General features: G+C 35.4%; 1 protein-coding gene across 1 annotated transcript in view; it reads left to right on the forward strand.

The window, feature by feature from the left end:
• The first annotated feature begins 11,617 nt into the window (after positions 1-11,617).
• The window catches only part of LGSN (lengsin, lens protein with glutamine synthetase domain), a 29,611-nt gene continuing 20,999 nt past the window's right edge, over positions 11,618-20,229 (forward strand). The window contains exon 1 of the mRNA XM_077903516.1: positions 11,618-11,772. Coding sequence (XP_077759642.1) covers positions 11,677-11,772 — 96 coding nt within the window. The 5' untranslated portion in view covers positions 11,618-11,676. The remainder of the gene's footprint in view (positions 11,773-20,229) is intronic.

Here is a 20,229-nt window from a genome sequence, read left to right on the forward strand (position 1 = left end):
TAAAAATGCACATTTGAACCATAATCAAAACCTTACAACTTAAGAACACAAAGAAGAGCCGAATAAATAGATAATCATGTCATTATAATAACACTATGAATTGTAAAGATGTCAGTTTTCCCTAAATATTCTACAAGTTGATGTGAATCCAAAGTATCAAATAGGTTTTTTTCTTCTTTTAGCCTTGTAATTCATCTGTAAGGGAAAATGCACAAAACTATTAAACATTTTTTGAAAAAGGAACAATAAAGTAAGATTTGACCCACTGTATATCCAAAGCGTACTTTAAATATGTAGTAAGTAAATCATGCAGAATTAGTGTAAGACTCAACAAATAGGTCAACAGACTGTAATATGGAATTCAGAAACATACCATTTATGTTTGGAAATTTAAAGGGTGGTCTTTCATTAAATGGAAACATTTTGAAGCAAAAGATGTTGCATCAGATATTGCTAATTGGCCCATTCTTCTCTGCCTCTTTAGTTGTAGAACCATGATTTCCAGCTGAGAATATGGATGCCCACAGTAGAGACTTTACCTTCCAGCCTCACTTACAGCAGAGTGGCCATGTGATTAATTCCAGATCAATGGGCTGGAAGCATGAAGTTTGTCCTGTGATCTCAAAGTAAAGGGCATAGCCACCTTTGCCTTTCCTCCTTCCTGCTGGTTGAAAGGAACACAATACCTGCTATCTTAAAGCAGTCCTGGCCATGTGGAAAGAGCAATGGTTGTAGTTGGCAGAGAAATAAGATAGAAGGAACAGGGGTTCATGATACTGTGAGCACTAGCTTGCCTATCTTTAGGCTTTATTTTTGGAGAAAAATAAAATCTTACTTTATTTGTGCTGCTATTATTTTGGATTTTCTGTCATCTCCAGATGAACCTTGTTCTAGCTGTCACAGATATAAGGCTGTTATGATTATGCATTTAAGAAAGAAATTAAAAATCTACAAAAAGTAAAAAAAAAGAAGAAATAAAAAAGAAACCATCTTATTAAAACACATTAAAAGGGAAAGAAAAAGGAAAGAGAGATCAGCCAAGTTTCATCTCTCTACTGTTGATGTAATAATTCTTTAAAGGGATGTCTTTATTTTTGTGGGATAATGGTATCTATTCCAAAGTTCATTTGCAAGTTTCTTGATTGGAGCTGGAATATATTTTCAGGTAGAACTAAAGTTACGGATGATGGTTGGGTTCCCTCTGAGCCCATGCTACAGAGGACAATAGCAGGTTTGGATGAACACATGGGAGAAGAATCTATGTTCAAGCCTTTGTAAATTTTTGATGTAATTTGGTTTTCATTTATAGGATTCAGGCTCCCATTTTCATGCTAGAGCTCAGCTGCAGGTTGCTCACATTGCTTGTCAAGTGGCCTCTTCTATCTTCAAGTGAGCAACAAATGGTCCCCTGAATCTTTCTGGTGCTTTCCATCTCTGATTTTCCCTCCAGCTGCCTGGCCAGAGAAAATGCTCTGCTTTTAAAGGGCTAATGGGATTAGTTTAAATCCATTTGGATAATCTCTATATCGTAAAAGTCTATGATATGGAATTTGAATTGCCTAAGCAAATCCTTTCATAGCAGTACCTAGATTAGTATTCCATTGAATAACCAGATGATAGACATCTTGGGGGGCCCGTCTTTAGAATTCGGCCTACCATAGTAACTACTTGTACTTTGGAGTGAACTAATTCTAGAGTTGCATAAATGAGTATATAACAGTTGGGGTACTTAGTAACAGAAATCAACTCTGATAGATTTAACAGAAAACAAACTTGCAAAGACATCAGATAGCTTACAGAGTCATCAAGTCATCAACCTGATACTAGCCCCAGAAATTGGAGAAAAGTAGACTGAACTATGGCTTAAAAGAATGGCACAGAACTGACCGTACAAAGACACATCCACCACTGAGCAGTAGATGATGTAGCTTGTCCCTGAATTACTCACAGAACACCAAGCCCTGCCACTTCTGCCTCTAGAAACTGGATCTTTCAGCCACTGCTACCATGTACAGAGAAGTCTTCCCTGTCCCTGCTCCTTTGTCCAATAGCTTTGGACTGAGAGTTTTTTAGTTCTGTCTGATTGGCTGAGCAGAAGACAAATACCTGTTCCTAGATGAGGTGCATACAGGTTAACTGTAGGGTTAGAAATGTGAGAATCTAGTATTTTTAGCCTCTGTAGTGAGAATTGGTCTGTTGTTTCCACCAACATTCTCAACATAGGTCTCTTTTCCCCCCAAACACAAGATGTGTTTTAGATTCTAGGCAGTAAACAAAATGAAACAGAACAGCATCAATATCCATAAGAGGTTATGAGTAAACAATGCTCATTATGAATCTAACTGAATTGATAAAGCAAATAGCAAATTGAATATTTGTACTTTTACCATTCACTGATAATAGCATTTAAAATATCCCAGTTTTAATCATTTTTCTAAACATTGAATTCCTTTATGAGATTTCACATTATGTTCTTGATGCACTGGACTACTTTTGTTCTCTTTGGGGTTCTTAAAAAATGATGAGGAGATGGTGAGGGCCTGAAGAGCAGATGGCAGCTCTGGAGGGATCTGCAGGGCATCTCTACCCCTCTGCCCTCAGCTCAGTCACAGTGATATCACAGTGCTGCTCTCCATGCCATCTTGTTTATTTTTTTAAGATAATTTTAAATTTACAAAGGACTTTCAAAAATAGTACAGAGTTCCAGCATGCTCTTCTCCAAGCTTCCTCTTATGTTTGCATCTTACATAACCATAGAACATTTATCAAAACTAAGAAATTAATCTTGGCACAATACTATTAACTAGAAAATTTATTTGTATTTCACCAGTTTTTCCAATAATGTCCTTTATTTGTTTCAGATACCATCTTGTGTTTAGGAATTCCATCATTTTATTTTTATTTCATTTTTTTTTATTATTCCCTATGCCCGATACACGGAAATGTTCTAATTCTTACCTGGGCTACTCATGCTAGGTGCTTAGTTGGAATTAATTTATAAGGTCAATTTTCTACTATGGCAATTACAGCATGAAAGTGAAGGGTTTACATAAAACCTGGAATACACCACAGGGAGCATAAATACGGGAAGAATCTGAGACATCATCTTACCTCAATCCTCATTTTGCAAAGAAGCCAAGATCAAGCAAATTAGGTGATGTGCCTTTAAGGAACAAGGCTTTATTTGAACTCAGGTCTTTAATCTGCTGGCTGTTCCCTTATAGCAGCAGTTCTCAGTGTGGTCCAGGGATCCCCTCAGACCCTTTGAGGAGACTATGAAGTCAAAATTATTTCTGTAGTAAGATGTTATTTGTCTTTTTCATTCTCATTCTCTCATGAGTGTAGAGTGGAGTTATTCAGAGGCTGCATGGCATGTAGTACTGCAATGGAATGAATGCAAAAGCAGAGATGAGATTCTAGTGAGTTTTGACTTCTAGATATTAGAAAAGATTTGCAAAAATATAAAATGGTGGCAAGCTTCTTTTTTATGTTTTGGAGAATATAGTTATTTTTCTTGTAAATATATTTTTATGTTAATATTTAGCATGTTCATCACTATTCTATTTTGAAATATGCTAAATACTGAATGACATATCTACATAAATGAAAGATTTTAGAATTGCCAATAATTTTTAAGCACTGTCCTAATATTTGGAAGGACATTAGTAAGAGAAGGACACATGGACAACGCTATCAAATTTATTAAATTAATGGTGTTATAAAAATGTATTCTATGACACTGCCCTTCTTTTTCTAAATAGAGCTCTGGTTGTTTTGGAGTAATTTTTAGCTCATTATATGTGAATGCAAGCTCCTTATGTGCCTTGGAACTCAGATTTCATGCTCCTACATTCACGATGGACTTCATTTAACTTTATGGAGTTTGGCTAAATATATGAATAATAATTGAGAATGCTGTATTAAATGATTTTGAACTAGTTTTTTTTTTTTTAATTTTACCAACTCTACATAATTGTCATATACTTTTTTTAGGGAGTTGCATTATTTAGTACTTACTGCTTAATTGAATTTATAGAAGGATCAGATGATAGGAGAAATTCTTTTTCCAGAGTAAATGAAAAGGACAACAACAAAAATCCTCCGATCTCCTGCTTATGTGTGTGTTTTTTAAAGATTTGTTTGTTTGTTTGAGAGTGAGCAAGTACGGGGGGAAGGGCAGAGGGAAAAGGAAAGGGAAGAATCTTGAAGTAGACTCCCAACTGAGTGTGGAGCCCAACACAATGTGGGGATTGATCTCAGGACCCCGAGATCATGACCTGAGCCGAAATCAAGAGTTGGCTATCTTACTGACTGAGGCACCCAGGATCTCCCCCACCCCGGCAGTGTGTTTTTCTGCACATTCATGAAATCACTGATCTTCTACTCAGCTCTACCCAAACTATTTATTTTTAATGATAGGTTTTAAATCTCAATCCTGTAAACAGATCTACTGTTTCTTTAGAAGATGAATTGTTTCTAGGCAGAATTGGGGAGAATTGGGGACGGGGTAGGTGGAGGGGACTACAGGAAGCTGTTCTGATCAGGAGTTCCAGAACTACTGAAAGCCCAAATATTGCTCTTCACAATGTTTGGCCACATTCTCTTCAACAGGTACATATGAAAGAGGAGCAAACCCATGCAGCTTCTAGAACAACCACAAATCTGGAGAAAGACAGGTGGAAGTATCCTTTGTCACTGTTGTCAAGGCCTCCCGCTGACCCTAAACTATGATTTTGTGATGGATGGAGGTGGTAAAAAAGACTATTCTCTCCTCTGTATTCAGTAATCATTCTCACAAATCACCTAGGCCCTTAGTCACATTGGGCATGTTTTATTCTATTTCTTTAGCAGTTAGTGCTGGGAAGGCAAGAACTTTGTGTCTCATACATTGTCTTGTAACATATAATATACATAAACATGAAATGAAACCAGAATTATTATGGTTTTCATTTTCTCCCACTGTTTCTTCTACATTGAAAGAATAGGTTTGATCTTGTACTTAATTTGCATCTTTTGCTCCTCCAGTCCTGTTAAATAATTCATCAGAAGGCAGTAACTTAGTGGTAAACAACCCACTATTTCCCCTTGTTGGTACTTAGTAAACTTTAGCTTCTGCAATCTGTTCTCATAAAACGAATCCCATAATTCCTTTAATCATTTTAGCCACTCTTTTCTGGATCCACTCAATTAGATTACCTCTTTTTGGCAAGAGAAGTACTCGAGTTGAACAGTCTTCCCATATGTTGTCTCAGAAGAGGGGTAGGGAAAAGACTTGAATCTTACATTCATGGCTCAGTGGCTATAATCATTTGCCTGATATTGTAGGTATTGAACAAGTGCTTGTGAATGAGAAATATTGAATATGGACTTTTGACAATTCATTGCTTTTCCCTATCTATCTCTTAAACCCGTTACTAACATTTGGTTTCTTGAAAACTGATTTTTATAAAAATAAGACTTTTAATGCATCTCCTAATATCACAGAGTTGGTTATATACCATTTATCCATGCACAACAAGTGATTGTGGTAGCTGCCTGCATAGTTAGCCTGTGATGCAACTATTCACCACACATGTGCTGGACTGCATCATGAATAAAGGGATGACTAAGTGGACTAGCAAAAAAATGAGAATTTTCCAAAAGGACGTTAAATATATGCACATCAATATGTATAAGGGAAATAGAGGATACCAGCAGAGTTTCCTTTAACCCATATGGCTCCCGATAGGTTTGCATAAATGCAAAGAGACAAGGATTATTAAAGATTCCTCACTTTAAATTTATGGATATATTAATGCTTTCTTGGGAACTGTGTTCTTTTAAGCTTGAGTCCCTTCCCATCTTGTCCTTGTGGTTGAGACTGTGGACTTCTGGGGCTATTAGAGTTTGGAAGCTGGTGTTGCCACTAAGGCTGTGGAGCTTCAGCAAGATACATAAGATATATGTACCTTAGTTACTCCATCTGTGAAATGGGGGTAATAATAGTAACTCATTAATTTTGGAGAGATCAAATGAGTTAGCATCTGTGAAGCACTTAGATTTTCACTTGCACACACAAAGAAGTATATAAGTGTGTCTTATTTTATCTACTACAATGTTGTAGCAGGGTTAAACATTTGTAAAATTCCTAAAGCTTTTGTCATGATTACAAACTTTTACAACAGGAGTAGAGGAAACAATGTGGGCTCTTCAGCTTCATCTAGGTCACAGTTCCAAAGTAAAGAGATTGAAACGCACTATATCAGTAAAAGGGCTTTCATTGAAGAAGTGCAATTAGTGGGCCCAAAAAAAGGTATTTTTGGAAGGTTTTTTTTTATTTGCTTCTTTTTTTAAGTATGTTTGCTTAATTAAAGACATATTACTTTATAATTTATGATGCCAGGGGATCCCTGGGTGGCTCAGTGATTTAGCACCTGCCTTCAGCCCAGGGCATGATCTAGAGTCCCGGGATTGAGTCCCAAGTCGGGCTCCCTGCATGGAGCCTGCTTCTCCCTCTGCCTGTCTCTCTGCCTCTCTCTTTCTTTCTGTCTCTCATGAATAAATAAACATGAGTTTATTTATATAAAATCTTTAAAAAAATAAAATTTATGATGCCATCAGAAATTTTTTTGTGATATACCAGTGCACATGAGAAATATACCATTTAGATTATCATCTTCCATCCTTTATAACAGCCAGAACACAATGGAAATCAAATTTTTGAAATGAGGTTTGGCCCTATTAGAGTCTACTGTCTTTATTTTTTAATATTTTGTATGTAGATTATAATTCTATCTATTTTGCAGAAAAAATTATTCATAAATCATCTAGATTCAAGGAGAATATACAACTTATCCTTAACTCTGTCTACTGTCTAGGAGGCAATGTGGTGAGAATATTGTGTTCAGTTTGTGAATCTTCTTTTTTTTTTTTTTAATATTTTATTTATTCATGAGAGACAGAGAGAGGCAGAGACACAGGCAGAGGGAGAAGCAGGCTGCATGCAGGGAGCCTGATGTGGGACTCGATCCTGGGACTCCAGGATCACGCCCTGGGCCAAAGGCAGACGCTCAACCACTGAGCCACCCAGGCATCCCAGTTTGTGAATCTTCTTAACTGAGTACCCTGTAGAGGTTCTCAACAAATCTGAAATAATACATATTATTTTCTAAAGCAGCAACCTGGTCAGAGAACACTCAAGTGTTTGGTATATAAATTATATGAAGGGCTTTGACTTTACCTAAAACATAATCATAATCTTGAATATAAATTGTCACTTCTGGGTGCAGATGTCTGAAAATAGATGTTTTCAGTCCTTTAATAGAAAGAAGGCACTCATGTTATCTTCAGTGGCTACAGTGAATGACTGGAGCATAGAGGTTATCATTTGAGACTGAGTTATCATAAAAACTTTATTTAGAATGGCAAAAGAGTCTATTTGTTTTTTTGGCAATATATACTTAATTCTCATAACAGGAGTGTGGCATTTTTTCCCTAAACAATAAATTCAGTCTCTCTCACACCTCATTCATTCAACAAAAGTATATTGATGTCTTATTATGAAATAGGCAGTGTTCCAGGTGCTCAAGTTACAAAATAGAATCCAAACCCTCTAGAAACTCACAGTGTAGATGGGGGATATAAAGACAGGTAAAATACTCTACCATATGGGAAACACTATATAAACTTACGTGAAGGGATAAAGTGACTAATTGTACATAAAGAAATTACATAAGACTTTTTACCAAAAAGCAAAAAAGAAGAAGAAAGAAAAATCACGTAAACACAATTGGAAGAGCTGCCTTTTCAAGAATGAATATCAGCAATTCACCCCTCCTCCACACACCAATTTTCATGTTTATTAAAGATCATGGATTCAAGCATCGAGCAGTTCCTCATCGCACTTCTGTTTCCCTTCCCAAGACATCTAATCTCAATTTCTTTAGCTGGATCTTTTTAACTCAGTATATCTAAAAATTGCACTTATATTACTGTTTACTCATCTTTAAGCTTTTGGCATTAACTATGGACTTCTCACTTTGGATGAATGAGGATTTAGTTCTCTCCTTGCTTCTCCCTAAATACAATTGAAATGCAAAATTTCAATTCCCACAGTTGTCCTAACAAAGCATTGTAATGTTATTAAAATCAATATTTCGTATCTACATTATCATGATTATGTAAAACTATACACAGTTGAGCCATGTGATTTTTTTTTTTTTTTGTACTCTTGATATTCAGCTGTTGTTCTGAGATTTTACCTATCAATTTCCTGGGGATTCACTTTACTGTCTCCCATGTTGGATCTGCTGTTACTTGGATCTATGGTTTTCTACTGTATTGGTTTCCTCTATTGGAAAAATATATCCATCATTAGTTTTCTGAGAAAGGGTATATAAATCATATGTGAAACATGTGAAATATGCCTTAATTTTGTTTATTTGATTGATAGTTTTGATTCAATATAGAATAATGGGTTAAGTGTTTCTCTACAGAATTTCAAAATCTTTTCTCCATTGTTTTCTAGTTTCCAGTGTTGCCATTAAGAAGTCTGGGTTCTTTTGGATTCTTCATATATTGTATGTGTTAGAGTTTTGAAATTTTATGATAATGAGTCTTGATGTGTAGGAATTTTAATCCATTTAGCTAATTATTCAGCATACCTTTTCATTCTGGAAACTCATGCCCTTCAATTCTGGGAAATGATTATTTTTGAAGATAGGTTCCCCTCTATTTTTCCTCTATTTTCTTTTTTTCTGAAACTTATTATTCATATGTCAAACCTCCTAGATTGGTCATCTTTTTCTTTTTCAGTCCCTTTGATCTTATTCTTTCATTTCTTTGTCTTTTTTCTCTTATTTCTGGAAAGTTCTACAATGCACATTGCATTGTTTCTTGACTTTTCTCACTGATTATTTAGAATTAGCTTTCTGTGGTTTATTAAACATTTCCTACAATTTGTCTACATACTTTCTACCACCCAAATCTTTTTTCTGTTGTCCCCATTTCCATTTTCTTTTTCACTTATGCCCTTTAGTTAGATTTTCACTCTCTCTCTCCCTCTTTTTTTTTTTTTTTTAGCTAGCAAAAGTAAATGCAGGTGTTATATCTGGCATCTCTCTCCAAAAGCCCTCATCCACTTTTTAAAGAAAAGTTTGTAAAGATAAAGAAGATCTTTTATCTTAAACAATCAGTGGAAAATTGGTTGATTGATCAGGAAAGTCAGCTGAAATAAAGTACCCTAAAAAGGAGTACTTATCTGAAGATACTCTTTTAACTTAAGTCATATAATTATACATTTATCATCCAATCTATTGATTTGGGATAAATACCTTGTTTTGAGTATATATTCACTGATTTGAATCTCATATTGTCTTTCTTGCATAAACTGTTATCATAGTGCCTCATATAAGAATAATAGAAGACTATTTACTTATTTAGTGATGTAAGATCTTAGGATAAACCAAAAGAAAATTCTATACTTTAATAAATTATCTTATTTTTTTACAGGTGTATTACCTAAACAGAATTTAGCAACAATTTTTTATTATACATGTACTGCTATTTACTGAATCCTTCATGAATGGAATTAGTACCCTCCTAAAAGAGACTCCAGAAAGCTCTATTTGAGGATGCAATGAGAAGACTACCATTTATGAACCAGGAAGTAGGCCCTCACCAGACATTGAATCTGTAGTGTCTTGATCTTGGACTTCTTAGCCTTTAGAATTATAAGAAATATATTTTTATAATTTATAAACTACCTAGGCAATGGTATTTTTTAAACATAACAAACTAAGACTTGTATCATTTTCAAGTCTTTGTAAAATGTTCATCTTAGCTTTGAAGCAATGTTAACTATCTTTATTTGTATTAGTTTATATAATATTTAATTAAACTGCATATTTGCAATAACTAGTGCAATTAAGATAAGAAATTTTGAAAATAACTATGATTAATTTTTAGTAAGTATACAACTAGACAAGTGGAAGCAGTCGTGGAGGCGACTTGTTAAAGTAGCTAATCTTGAGGTTTAGAGTGAGGAGAGTCTAAAGCAATTTGACTGGGAGGTCAGAAATGATGAGTTACAGGTCTACTGAATACAACAAAATTGGAAAGATGATCAATGAATAGATTGTCATTGGAAATTAGAATCTCTGAATTAAGATCTCTCTGACATATGGTGTGCAGTTTGTGCCACTATTGGGCAGGTAAAACTGCTTTGCATGTGACATGAAAACTCTCATATAATGAATAATAAAGAAGGTCTAACAACTTACTAAGACTTAACTATTTATCTGACTTATTTTTCAGAAATGTACCAACTCCCTGTTTTATGATACAACAATATTTTCATCTTACCTTGTTTATTAGAATAAGAATTGATGATTAATTGGAGGGTTAAAGAAAGAGAGTATGGTTATGGATGTAAACAGTATGTAAGTTGTTATATTTCATATAAATAATATTGATTATCTGAAAATTTCAGCTATAATTTTTTTACTTTGTCTTGATTTATTAAAGTTTATTAATAAAATTAGTATTGACATTTGGATTTGGATCAAATTATGAAAAATCAACATAAAGTAATTAGGTAAACAAGTCCAATTTGATTTTTTAAGTTTTAGGAGAGAAATGAAAAACTTTTTATATACTAAGTTTTGTAATTAAGAACAGAGAAGAAAACTTATCAGCAGTATAGCTTCTGTTATAAACAGTGTGTTTGAATTCTATCTTATGGTTTGATTAGAAGTAGACACAGAGGGCAAACTAAGAAGATACTGAAATTTATAATGTAGAAAAGAGACACAAAGATAAAGGCAGGTGGAAAGATGAGTAAAGAAATAAGTGAAAAAAAAGAAATAAATGAAAAAGTAGAGTTGACTACAACAAACATAAAATAATAACTAAGCTATTGTGGAAATAGAACAAGGGAGTTAGGCCTGGATGCTGGGCTGGAGTGCTGGCCTGAGCTTCCTCAGGCCAAAGTCCAGGAATGAAGTGATCAGCTATGGAAGACTGTACACTCAAACATGGAAAATGCTTAGAAAGGATTTGATTTGATTTAGAAACACCCTCTACCCTCTTCCACCAACTTAAAGTCACAATTGAAGGCAGCAGAAATGTAATTTCATTGAAAAAGCATTCCCTGTTCTCTCTGACTGAGTTAGGATTGTTCCTAGGACCATATAGGGTAACCTGTAGATCATTGTATGTTCCCCCTGGCCAGCTGGGAAGGGCTGGGGTTTGTCAGAGGCTGACATTTGTAGAATTAGAAAGGCTAAAGAAAGATGGGTTTTGTTATATAATGAAGGACCAGAATTAATTTAGAGGCTAGAAGGGACCCTAGAAAAGAAAGGAAAAGAAAAATAGGAACTACAAATGAGTGGATCTTTGCCATTGGTACAAATCTGGGTCACTTACAGCTGTGTTTTTCCATTTGTGTTTTGTCTGTGGACCGTGATTGCATAGTTGTCTAAAACAGGTTTCATCATCTGAATCTAACAATAGATTTCATTCTAGAATACAATTGTTATATAACAAAATTCAGTATGTTGGAGAAAAAGTCAATCAACACAGTTTTAAGCATTGTAATGTCCTTTGTTTGTAGGGAGTCAGGCATAAATGAGCATTTGTCATTTGACTCTTCTAGTGCATTTCCAGCATTTGTCATTTGACTCTTCTAGTGCCTTGGGCATGACACATCAGAGTCTGGTGTTTATCTTTTATTACCTGCCAGACCACTCTGGAAAGAGCCTCCATGGAATTCATCATCTGCAGTGTTTGTTTCAGGTATACATATAAATACATGTTGAATGCATTTGTTGGGCATATTGTGGTTTCCAAAGTCGACTTAAATAAAAAAGTGTGAGATGAATGATGAAGGGGACCTTCTGCAGGAGGTATGAAGTTAATAGTTAAAATGTTATTTACCAAAATACTGACAGTAAAGATTTTTATTATTCTATGTCATCTATTTGAGTGCCAGTATGAATAAGGGCAGCATGATTATGCTTGCTTTATGTCTGCTTTGGAGAAGTTTGTGAAGAAACTCTCCTCCACTATGTATTGAGTTTATAAATATAATAAAAACTAAATTCAGAATTTGCATTAGAAAAGCTCACTTAGTTTGAACGATCATTGAAAATAACTTCATTACGCACTGGGTTTCAGAAGCATAAGGATGCTATAAAATTCTTCTATGCCTATGTTGGTTGTTATTAAGAGCCCAATCTTTGTTTTTCTCAAAGCTTTTGTCTCATTGTAATAAAAATGCTTTGAGGTTAAGTGGCTAAAGGTGAAAACCCATTTTCAAATTATAATTGAAAAGCATGGCATTTTAAATAGTGATAGCCTCTCATCTGCTCTAGAATATATTAAAATACTCACTTGTCAACATGTAACATTTCTTGCTAGTTTTTAATGTGTATGTACCCAGCTTCTACTCTTGTATTTTTGACAGACCATTCTAAAAGACTGAAATGTAGACTGGGAGGCATGCTGTGGTCAAGTCTGGGAGGATGTGGGTTTTCTTTAGATGAAGTTAAGAAAATAAACTAGAAGAAGCACAACTGTTATGTGCAATGCATAGTGGTAGAGAAATGCACTGTATTTGAAATAGTGGCATAGAGAAAATAGACCTGATATCCACTCCTCCGTCTAGTGGAGAAGAAAGCTGGAAGATCAAGGAATAATGGGGTCATTGCTATGTTTAATGAATATGAGCAATGCTCATGGAGACAACAAATGCACTTTCCACAAGGAAACTAGGCAACAGTATGTGCAGCAGGGGCTCGCTGGAAAGAAGCTGTGGTTCATCATCCTGTCATTGTCTGAGACATCAAATGATGGACATGTTTGTTCAACAGAACAAGTTTATCTGAAAGTAAATTTGTAGCTGCAACTGATGGCTTTGAGAAAGTAATTAGTATGCACATCTTTACCTTTTTGAGATATTGATGTCTAACTATTCGACTTCTTCTTGGTCTAGGTTTTACTACTTGTGATCCTATGGCAAAACTGTGTTTCCTAACCCTACCTCCTACAGTTTTAGCCAAGGATCCCAGGTGACTCTTTTTTTGTGAAAATCCTTACGAGTCACAGTCTCCCAAGAGCAGTGTAGATCAATGTTGATTGGAGAATAGAAAAACCAGCAATATGGTTTTAAAGTACACGATTTTCACAGCAAGAGACAAACACTGTCTCTTGGGGAAAAGTTCCTTGATAACTGGGAGAGAACATTATATTTAATAGATGTAATAAGAGTAAGCCTTGGTGTCCACTTGACCCAACTCTCCACTGAATAGCTCTTGTGCTGCCCTGTGTAGAGTCATATTCTCAGGAAGAGAAAGAATGTGGGAGGTGAGAGGGAGATAGTGTGTGACATTCCATTTTCCATTAACTAGCATCTGGAAAAGGACAATGATTTTGTTCCATACCAGATGTTCTGGTAACGTGAGCAGCAGCAGCATGAGGTTAACTGCAAAAAATACAGCAGCTGAACAAAGGCTGGATAAATCAAAAGGTCAGACTGTATGTGTGAAGAAAACTCCCAGGATGATTACTTCCCCAACCTGAACAAATTCTTTAGTAGAGTCTCTTCAGTGAAAATGAATAGTTCCTAATCTTAGATTTAGTATTTCCCTAAAGAATATTTTACTGAGATTCTCTATTCAAAACAATGTCATAAAGTCATGTATCCAGCCAAATTTTTAGCAGTAGTGAACAGAAAATAGATAAAAAACAGTCTTATTCCCAAAAGTAGACCCTGCAGGTGTATGAAGTTGCAAATTGAGGGGAAATGGCAGCACATCATAATAATTAAAATCTATTTGTCAAAAGCCATGTATGAGATACTGAGCAGAGTAATATGCCAAGTGAGTTGGGGAAGATCTGTTCTCTGCCCTGTAGATGATACTTATGCCTCAATACCTGTGAGGTAGACACAAAGGAAAACACCTGCACAGGTAGACACAAAGGGGTGATGTTTCCATACTGCAGGAAGAATGGATCCTATCTGGCTCAGACCAGAGTTTCACTCTGTTCTGCAGCCTGTCATCTGTGTGTGCATGCGTGCATGTGTATGTGTGTGCGTGTGTGTGTGTGTTGGAGCATTAAATGCAGCTCTGTGGGAGGCCATGACTGACTTTCTAGAAGCAGGACTCAAGGCTTGAGATTCCCCTATCCCAATTTACCCTAAATTTCCTTGCTTTATGCTTCTCTGTGCAACTCTAGAAAGATTTCCTGATTCTGTTTTTATATTTTAAATGTGTTTGGTCTCTTAAAATTCAGTTTTGTTTTTAGATTGCAAGGTTTTTAGTTCATTTTATATTTGTTTTTATTTACCTCAAATCCACTTTCCTTTATGTACGTCTCTTGAGGTTAAAAATTAGGTCTGTGTTTCATATGCAGTGGTTAAGAGTATATTCCTTGAAACCGGAAGGCCTGTGTTTTAATCTTGGCTCTACTACTTATTAACTGGGTGAGATGGGACAAATTGTTGGATTTCTCTGTGTTTCATTTGGATGTTAATATTATCGACTGGAAGAGATTTTGTAAAGAGATTAAATGAGTTAATATGTGTTCAGTGCTTAGAATAGTGCCTAGAACATAGTGAATAACAGGAATTATTCATCATATATATTTTATTATGTTGTAGATGACCAGTAATAACTCCCCTAAGTTTTCATTTTTATAGCCTTGAAGAGTTTTGCACTTTTTCTTTTACACAGTAGAATTTTATTTGCCTTTCTATATGATAATGATAACAATTCTATGTGGTATACATTTATATAAATAAACACATATTGATCCACTTCTAGCCCATTAATATTTTCCTAGGGACAGTGACTAGAACTATATTTAGTATTCCAGCCATAAGCACATCATATTTTTCTAAAAGATGGAACACCTTTTGCTGTCACATTTAAAATCTTCTTTTTGATGAAGCCCAATATTTTTATCTGCAACAGCCTATTAGCTGATATCTTCACTGACAGTTCTATAATGTTTTTGGATCTTACTTCACACTGTATTATAGAACCCATTGCCATAAATATATATCATATACTATATGTATATTCAAATTTTTCTACAAATCTTTTCTCACCTTTGAAGCTTTGAAGCTTTTGTGTTGCTTTTCTGCCTATCACCAAACCTTCAAAAATTACTTTGAACCTATTTAGGGACAAAAATCTTCATTTCTCTGGAAAATATGGAAATTTCTTTTTCAATAAAAAAAGAAAGCCAGTACTAGCACCAAGCTCAGGGAATTGACCAAATATTTGATCCTTAATTATTTTAGCTTCGTTTGTTATTTAGCTTCGTATTGTGAAAATAACATGCTGTTAGATATTTATAAAATCACTATTTTCCTTCTCTGAAACTATTGTTTATGCACAATTTTCTCATATGAAATGTTCTGTTACAGATTTTGCATTGCCTTACCTCCAGAGGTGAGATTTGCTCTAGGCTTGTTGCTGCTGTTGCATATTTTGTCATCTTCTTGGAAACAGAAGTGAGATCCAGAGCTCTTCACATCATTTGCATTGTGGGAACAGCCGCATCATTTACATTGTGACATTTCTTTCACATAGAAGCTCTTTATAACAATAGTTCTCCTATATTCTTGGGTGAGGGTGGAGATATAGGTGGAACAGTGTTCCATCTAACCTACCGACTTGGATTAAGGTTATTTTATTACAAAAGTGGTGTCTCTGGTGGAAGATCTGGAAACTATCTGAATCATTTCTGACATTTGACTCTCTCTAACCCCTCCACAGATGTGCTTGAGGATGAGAAACCTGACAAGTTTCCAAATAGCCCATCCCAGTTGTAGACATTCTATTAAGTAAAATTTGGATTCTCTGTAACTTCCAAGAAATCTACCTGTATTTACCTTTCTGTGCTTAGTTTTTACCTCAAAAGGCAGGGATGCTACTGAACTCTATACTGAACTGTGAAGTTAAAAAGAAGACATTTGAATTTCTTGCTGCCTTTTATATAAATCTGCTCAGTATTTAGTTTTTAGGCAACATTTTTAGTTTTCAGTGTTTTGTTGCCTGTAACCAATGTAAGTAGGATAAAAAAAAAAATGGAAGAAGAGTTTCCAACTGCACGTTTGGACTCTGCTACTTTCTAGGTGTGAAGTCAGAAGAGTTACTGCAACTTTCAGAGGCTCAGCTGCTTCATCAGGAAGATGGTTCTAGTAGTAGCTTCCTCATGTATAGTATACCTATGCCCACTATCATGTATTATATTTATTTTCCATGGAACAATAAGTAGCTCATCTTTATTTCTCTTAGAGCATCCGGACCTATGACTGGCCTCTCGTAGGTATTCACTAAGTATTTGTTAAGTAAATGAGTGAATTTCATACAAAGGATGGCCCCAGTATTCACCCGTCAACAAGGGGTATGAATGTACTGTATCTATTCCCTTCAATTTCTACTTTTGGTATATTTCAAAATGTGTCTAGTACCGATCAATATTGACACATTAAATCATCACTAAAAACAATTCTTAAACTTATATCAGAAAATAAGCCATTATAAGAGTTATTTGTAAAAAAAAAAAAAAAGTTATTTGTAGTAGTAGGAGATAAGTATTTCTGAAAATATTTGCTTGTCAAAAATCTAAAGGTTAGACGGAAACAGAGGACTCTTCTTGTTTTTTAAGTTTTCCATTTTACTTTATGAGTTTCTGACCTTTGAATTTTTACATTGAAGATTGTTACATTTGTAATAAAGAACAAATTATAACAAAAATCTCCAGAGAGTCCATGTATTTAGATGGAACTTCCTAAAATGCAATGCAGTTTAAGGATTAAAACTCTTTAAAAATATACAGATGAAGGTCTAGTGTTGGGGATAAGTAGATCTGTTGGTAAAGTCTTCCTAAAAGTGTCTCACTTTTTTTTAAAGTTTGGAAATGGTGCTCATTTGGGTCCTTGTCTTTAATGATCTCAGGGACTCTGATTTAATATAAGACTAACATAACTTTGCAGAAACAGCCTGGTTGAAAGAGTGAATCACTTACTAGACCATGAAGAAGTGTTCTAAATTTTCAAATAAGTTTCCAAATGATGCTTATTTATCTGGTTGGTGAACTAGAGAACTAAAAGGAAAATACTTCAGACAGATCTTAAGTAGGATAAACAACAGATTAAAATCGAACATATTTAATTACCAAGACAATAGAAAACTGATATTTTGTAGTTTTGGTTCTTTTTTATTTCTTTTATACTGTTCCTTAATATTTAGAAAATTCTTTTGAAATATCAGCATGTTTTAATTATACTATGAGGAAACAGAAAATAAGAGTTTGTCTTAAAGGGAATAATTATAACCTTGAAAATAAGGTGTGGCTTTGAGGTTAAATACAGTGAAAAAATATTGAAGAAAAGGTAGAATTAATGGCATAAAGGAACAGAGTCATTGTGGAGCATCTTATTATCAGCAGAGCTTCTTTTTCTCTTTGCTCTTCTTGAGAAAACTAAAGGAGTCCATGTAATAAAAAATGTTTTGATTACATCAACCAATTGAATTGCCATCAGGTCCTTTTGGACATCCAAAAATATTTAATTTTGAATCATTTATGAAGGAAAGATCTGAGTCAAAATTTCCTTCTGGCCTTATATTTCAACATGGTAGGTGTTGGTTGTATTCATTTATTAAAAAATATTTACTCGATTCCTATTTTATTCTAGTCAATATACTCAGCTCAATGATACATCTAAAATGCTACCTTCTAGGGCGCTCCAATTTGTTGACTGGGTTCTTCTTATCAGTCTTTCCTGATTTCATTTTCCATTCCATCTATCTTGGATTCCATATTTCATTATTTTAGTCTTCCTTGTCAATATCTCCAACCTATTTTTTGTCATTGTCTTCCTAAGTTTGTATCCTCACAAAACCTCAATCCTGAGTTTTTCAGATCTCTGAAAGAGTTTTGCTGGAGAAAAAATAATTTACCCTTGCAGATTGATGCCACTATAACTTAAAAGTCTCCAATTTCTATGGGGCACTCAACATTTTTTTCCCCGAGTTGATTTTTTTCACATTCTCTCCTATGACAAATGGCAAACCATTTCCATTCTCTCTAAATTTTTAGTCTTCCATATTTCTACTGTCTGAGCACCTCTCACCTAGAAGAGAAAACTGGAAGTTCCATAACTGGCTACCTTTCTATAGATAAAGATGGAGGTTTTAAAATTAGTTTCACATTCAGATTCTGCCACTTACTGGGTGAACTTAATCGTCCATTCTGTCATCTGAAAAGCACTCATTAAATGTTGACAATTTCCTCCTTCCTCTCCTCTTAATTTTCCTTTCTTCCTTAAGTTTTCTCTTCTTGCTTTCTTCTAGCATTGTGTCTTCTTTTCTTCCTCTTATAGAGGAGGGTATATTAAGGTTAATCCCTTCATTGCAACTCTAGTTTCCATCTTTTCTGCTTGAATTCAGGAACCTCACTTTATCCTTTTTCTTTCTCTCTTCAACATCTTTATTTACTCCTTTCTTCTTTTTTTTAAGATTTTATTTATTTATTCATGAGAGACACACACACATGAGAGAGGCAGAGACACAGGCAGAGGGAGAAGCTCCCCACAGGGAGCCTGATGCAGGACTTGATCCCAGGACTCCAGGATCATGACCTGAGCCAAAGGCAGACGCTCAACCAGTGAGTCACCCAGGTATCTCTATTAACTCCTTTCATTAAGCATTTAAATGTGTGTAAGTCTGTTCTTCCTAAAAGCAACATAAGCTTTCTTAGACCTCTATGTACTTCTCCAGTGGTCATTGTCTGTCTCCTTCTTCACTTTTGAGTTATATGTCCGGACTGTCTCCACTTAGCAGTAGAGAACATTCCTGGTGTGCTTATCACGTGTAGACCCTGGATTAAGCACCTCTCATTCCTCCCCAGATCACTGCAGTCTGGCTGCTGCTCACATTCTTTTATTGAACCTGCCTTTACCAATGCCTCTAGTGACCTGGGTCACAAAATACAATGAACTGGTCTTAATACCAACCTTGTTTATCATTTCAGTAGTAGGCCTATTGGTGCTCCCTTCTTTTAAGACAGCTTTACCTCTTGCTATCAGTGAAACCACTCTGCTCCAAATTTTCTTTCCCTTTCTCATCATTTTTTTCTCTGATTACTTTTTGGGACTCCATTCCTATATTTACTTATTAGATATTGTTGTTTCCCAGTTCTATCTTGTTCTCTTATTTTCTCAATCTCTGCTCTTTCTCTTAATGATTCCAAGCACTTTCAGGAGTTTTCTTTCCTTCCATTTTATCTTTTGGGTTCTGACCCACATGGCCAATGCTTGCTGGATGCTTTCAGATGACACAATTATCATACATTCCATGCACTCAAAACAGAACTTAGCAACTCATCTCTCAGGTCTCCTCCTCATTCTAGGTTCCCAAGTCAGAAACCTGACTATCACCTTTGACCCTCTATCTCTTGCACTTCCTATATCAAGTCAATCTCCAAACTGCCAAATTTACTTCCCAAATATATCTGTAGTATGCTCATTTTCACCATCCTTACAGCCATTACCATAGTCTGATCAATTATGATCTCTATCCTAGATTGCCAAGTGCATTTTGGGTTATAAGTAGTTCCATGTTTTATAGCTGCAGTGATTATTATTATTATTTTTTAAAGATTTTATTTATTTATTCATGATAGAGAGAGAGAGAGAGAGCCAGGCAGAGGGAGAAGCAGGCTCCATGCAAGGAGCGGGGTGCGGGACTCGATCCAGGGTCTCCAGGATCGCGCTCTGGGCCAAAGGCAGGCACTAAACTGCTGAGCCACCCAGGGATCCCCAGCTGCAGTGATTATTAATTCTAGAAGAACACCTAAACATATTCTTGGCACTTAAGGAACCATAATAGTTAGGCTAATCATTGCCTTTTGGTTGTGAGTCAGAGGAATGATAAAACTGGTTTTGCATGGATGGAGATAAAGTTTGTGCATAAAAATGGCCAGCTACGGAATCTGCAGGGATCAGTGAGACTGGCCTTTGCAGAGCCTCAGAGAATACTAATTTAAATTTTTTTCTGAAGGTGATGTAAAATTGTGAAAGTATCCCAAGCAGAGAAATAATAAGACCAAAATTGTGATTTAAAGAAGCACCGTGGTGGGGTGCCTCAGTGGGTCCGTCTGTTAAGTGTCTGCCTTCTGCTCAGGTCACGATTCCTGGGTCCTAGGATCGAGCCCCGAGTCTGTCTGGCTTCCTGCTCA

The sequence above is a fragment of the Canis aureus genome, chromosome 7, assembly GCF_053574225.1.
Source record: "Canis aureus isolate CA01 chromosome 7, VMU_Caureus_v.1.0, whole genome shotgun sequence".
NCBI classification, from domain to species: domain Eukaryota; kingdom Metazoa; phylum Chordata; class Mammalia; order Carnivora; family Canidae; genus Canis; species Canis aureus.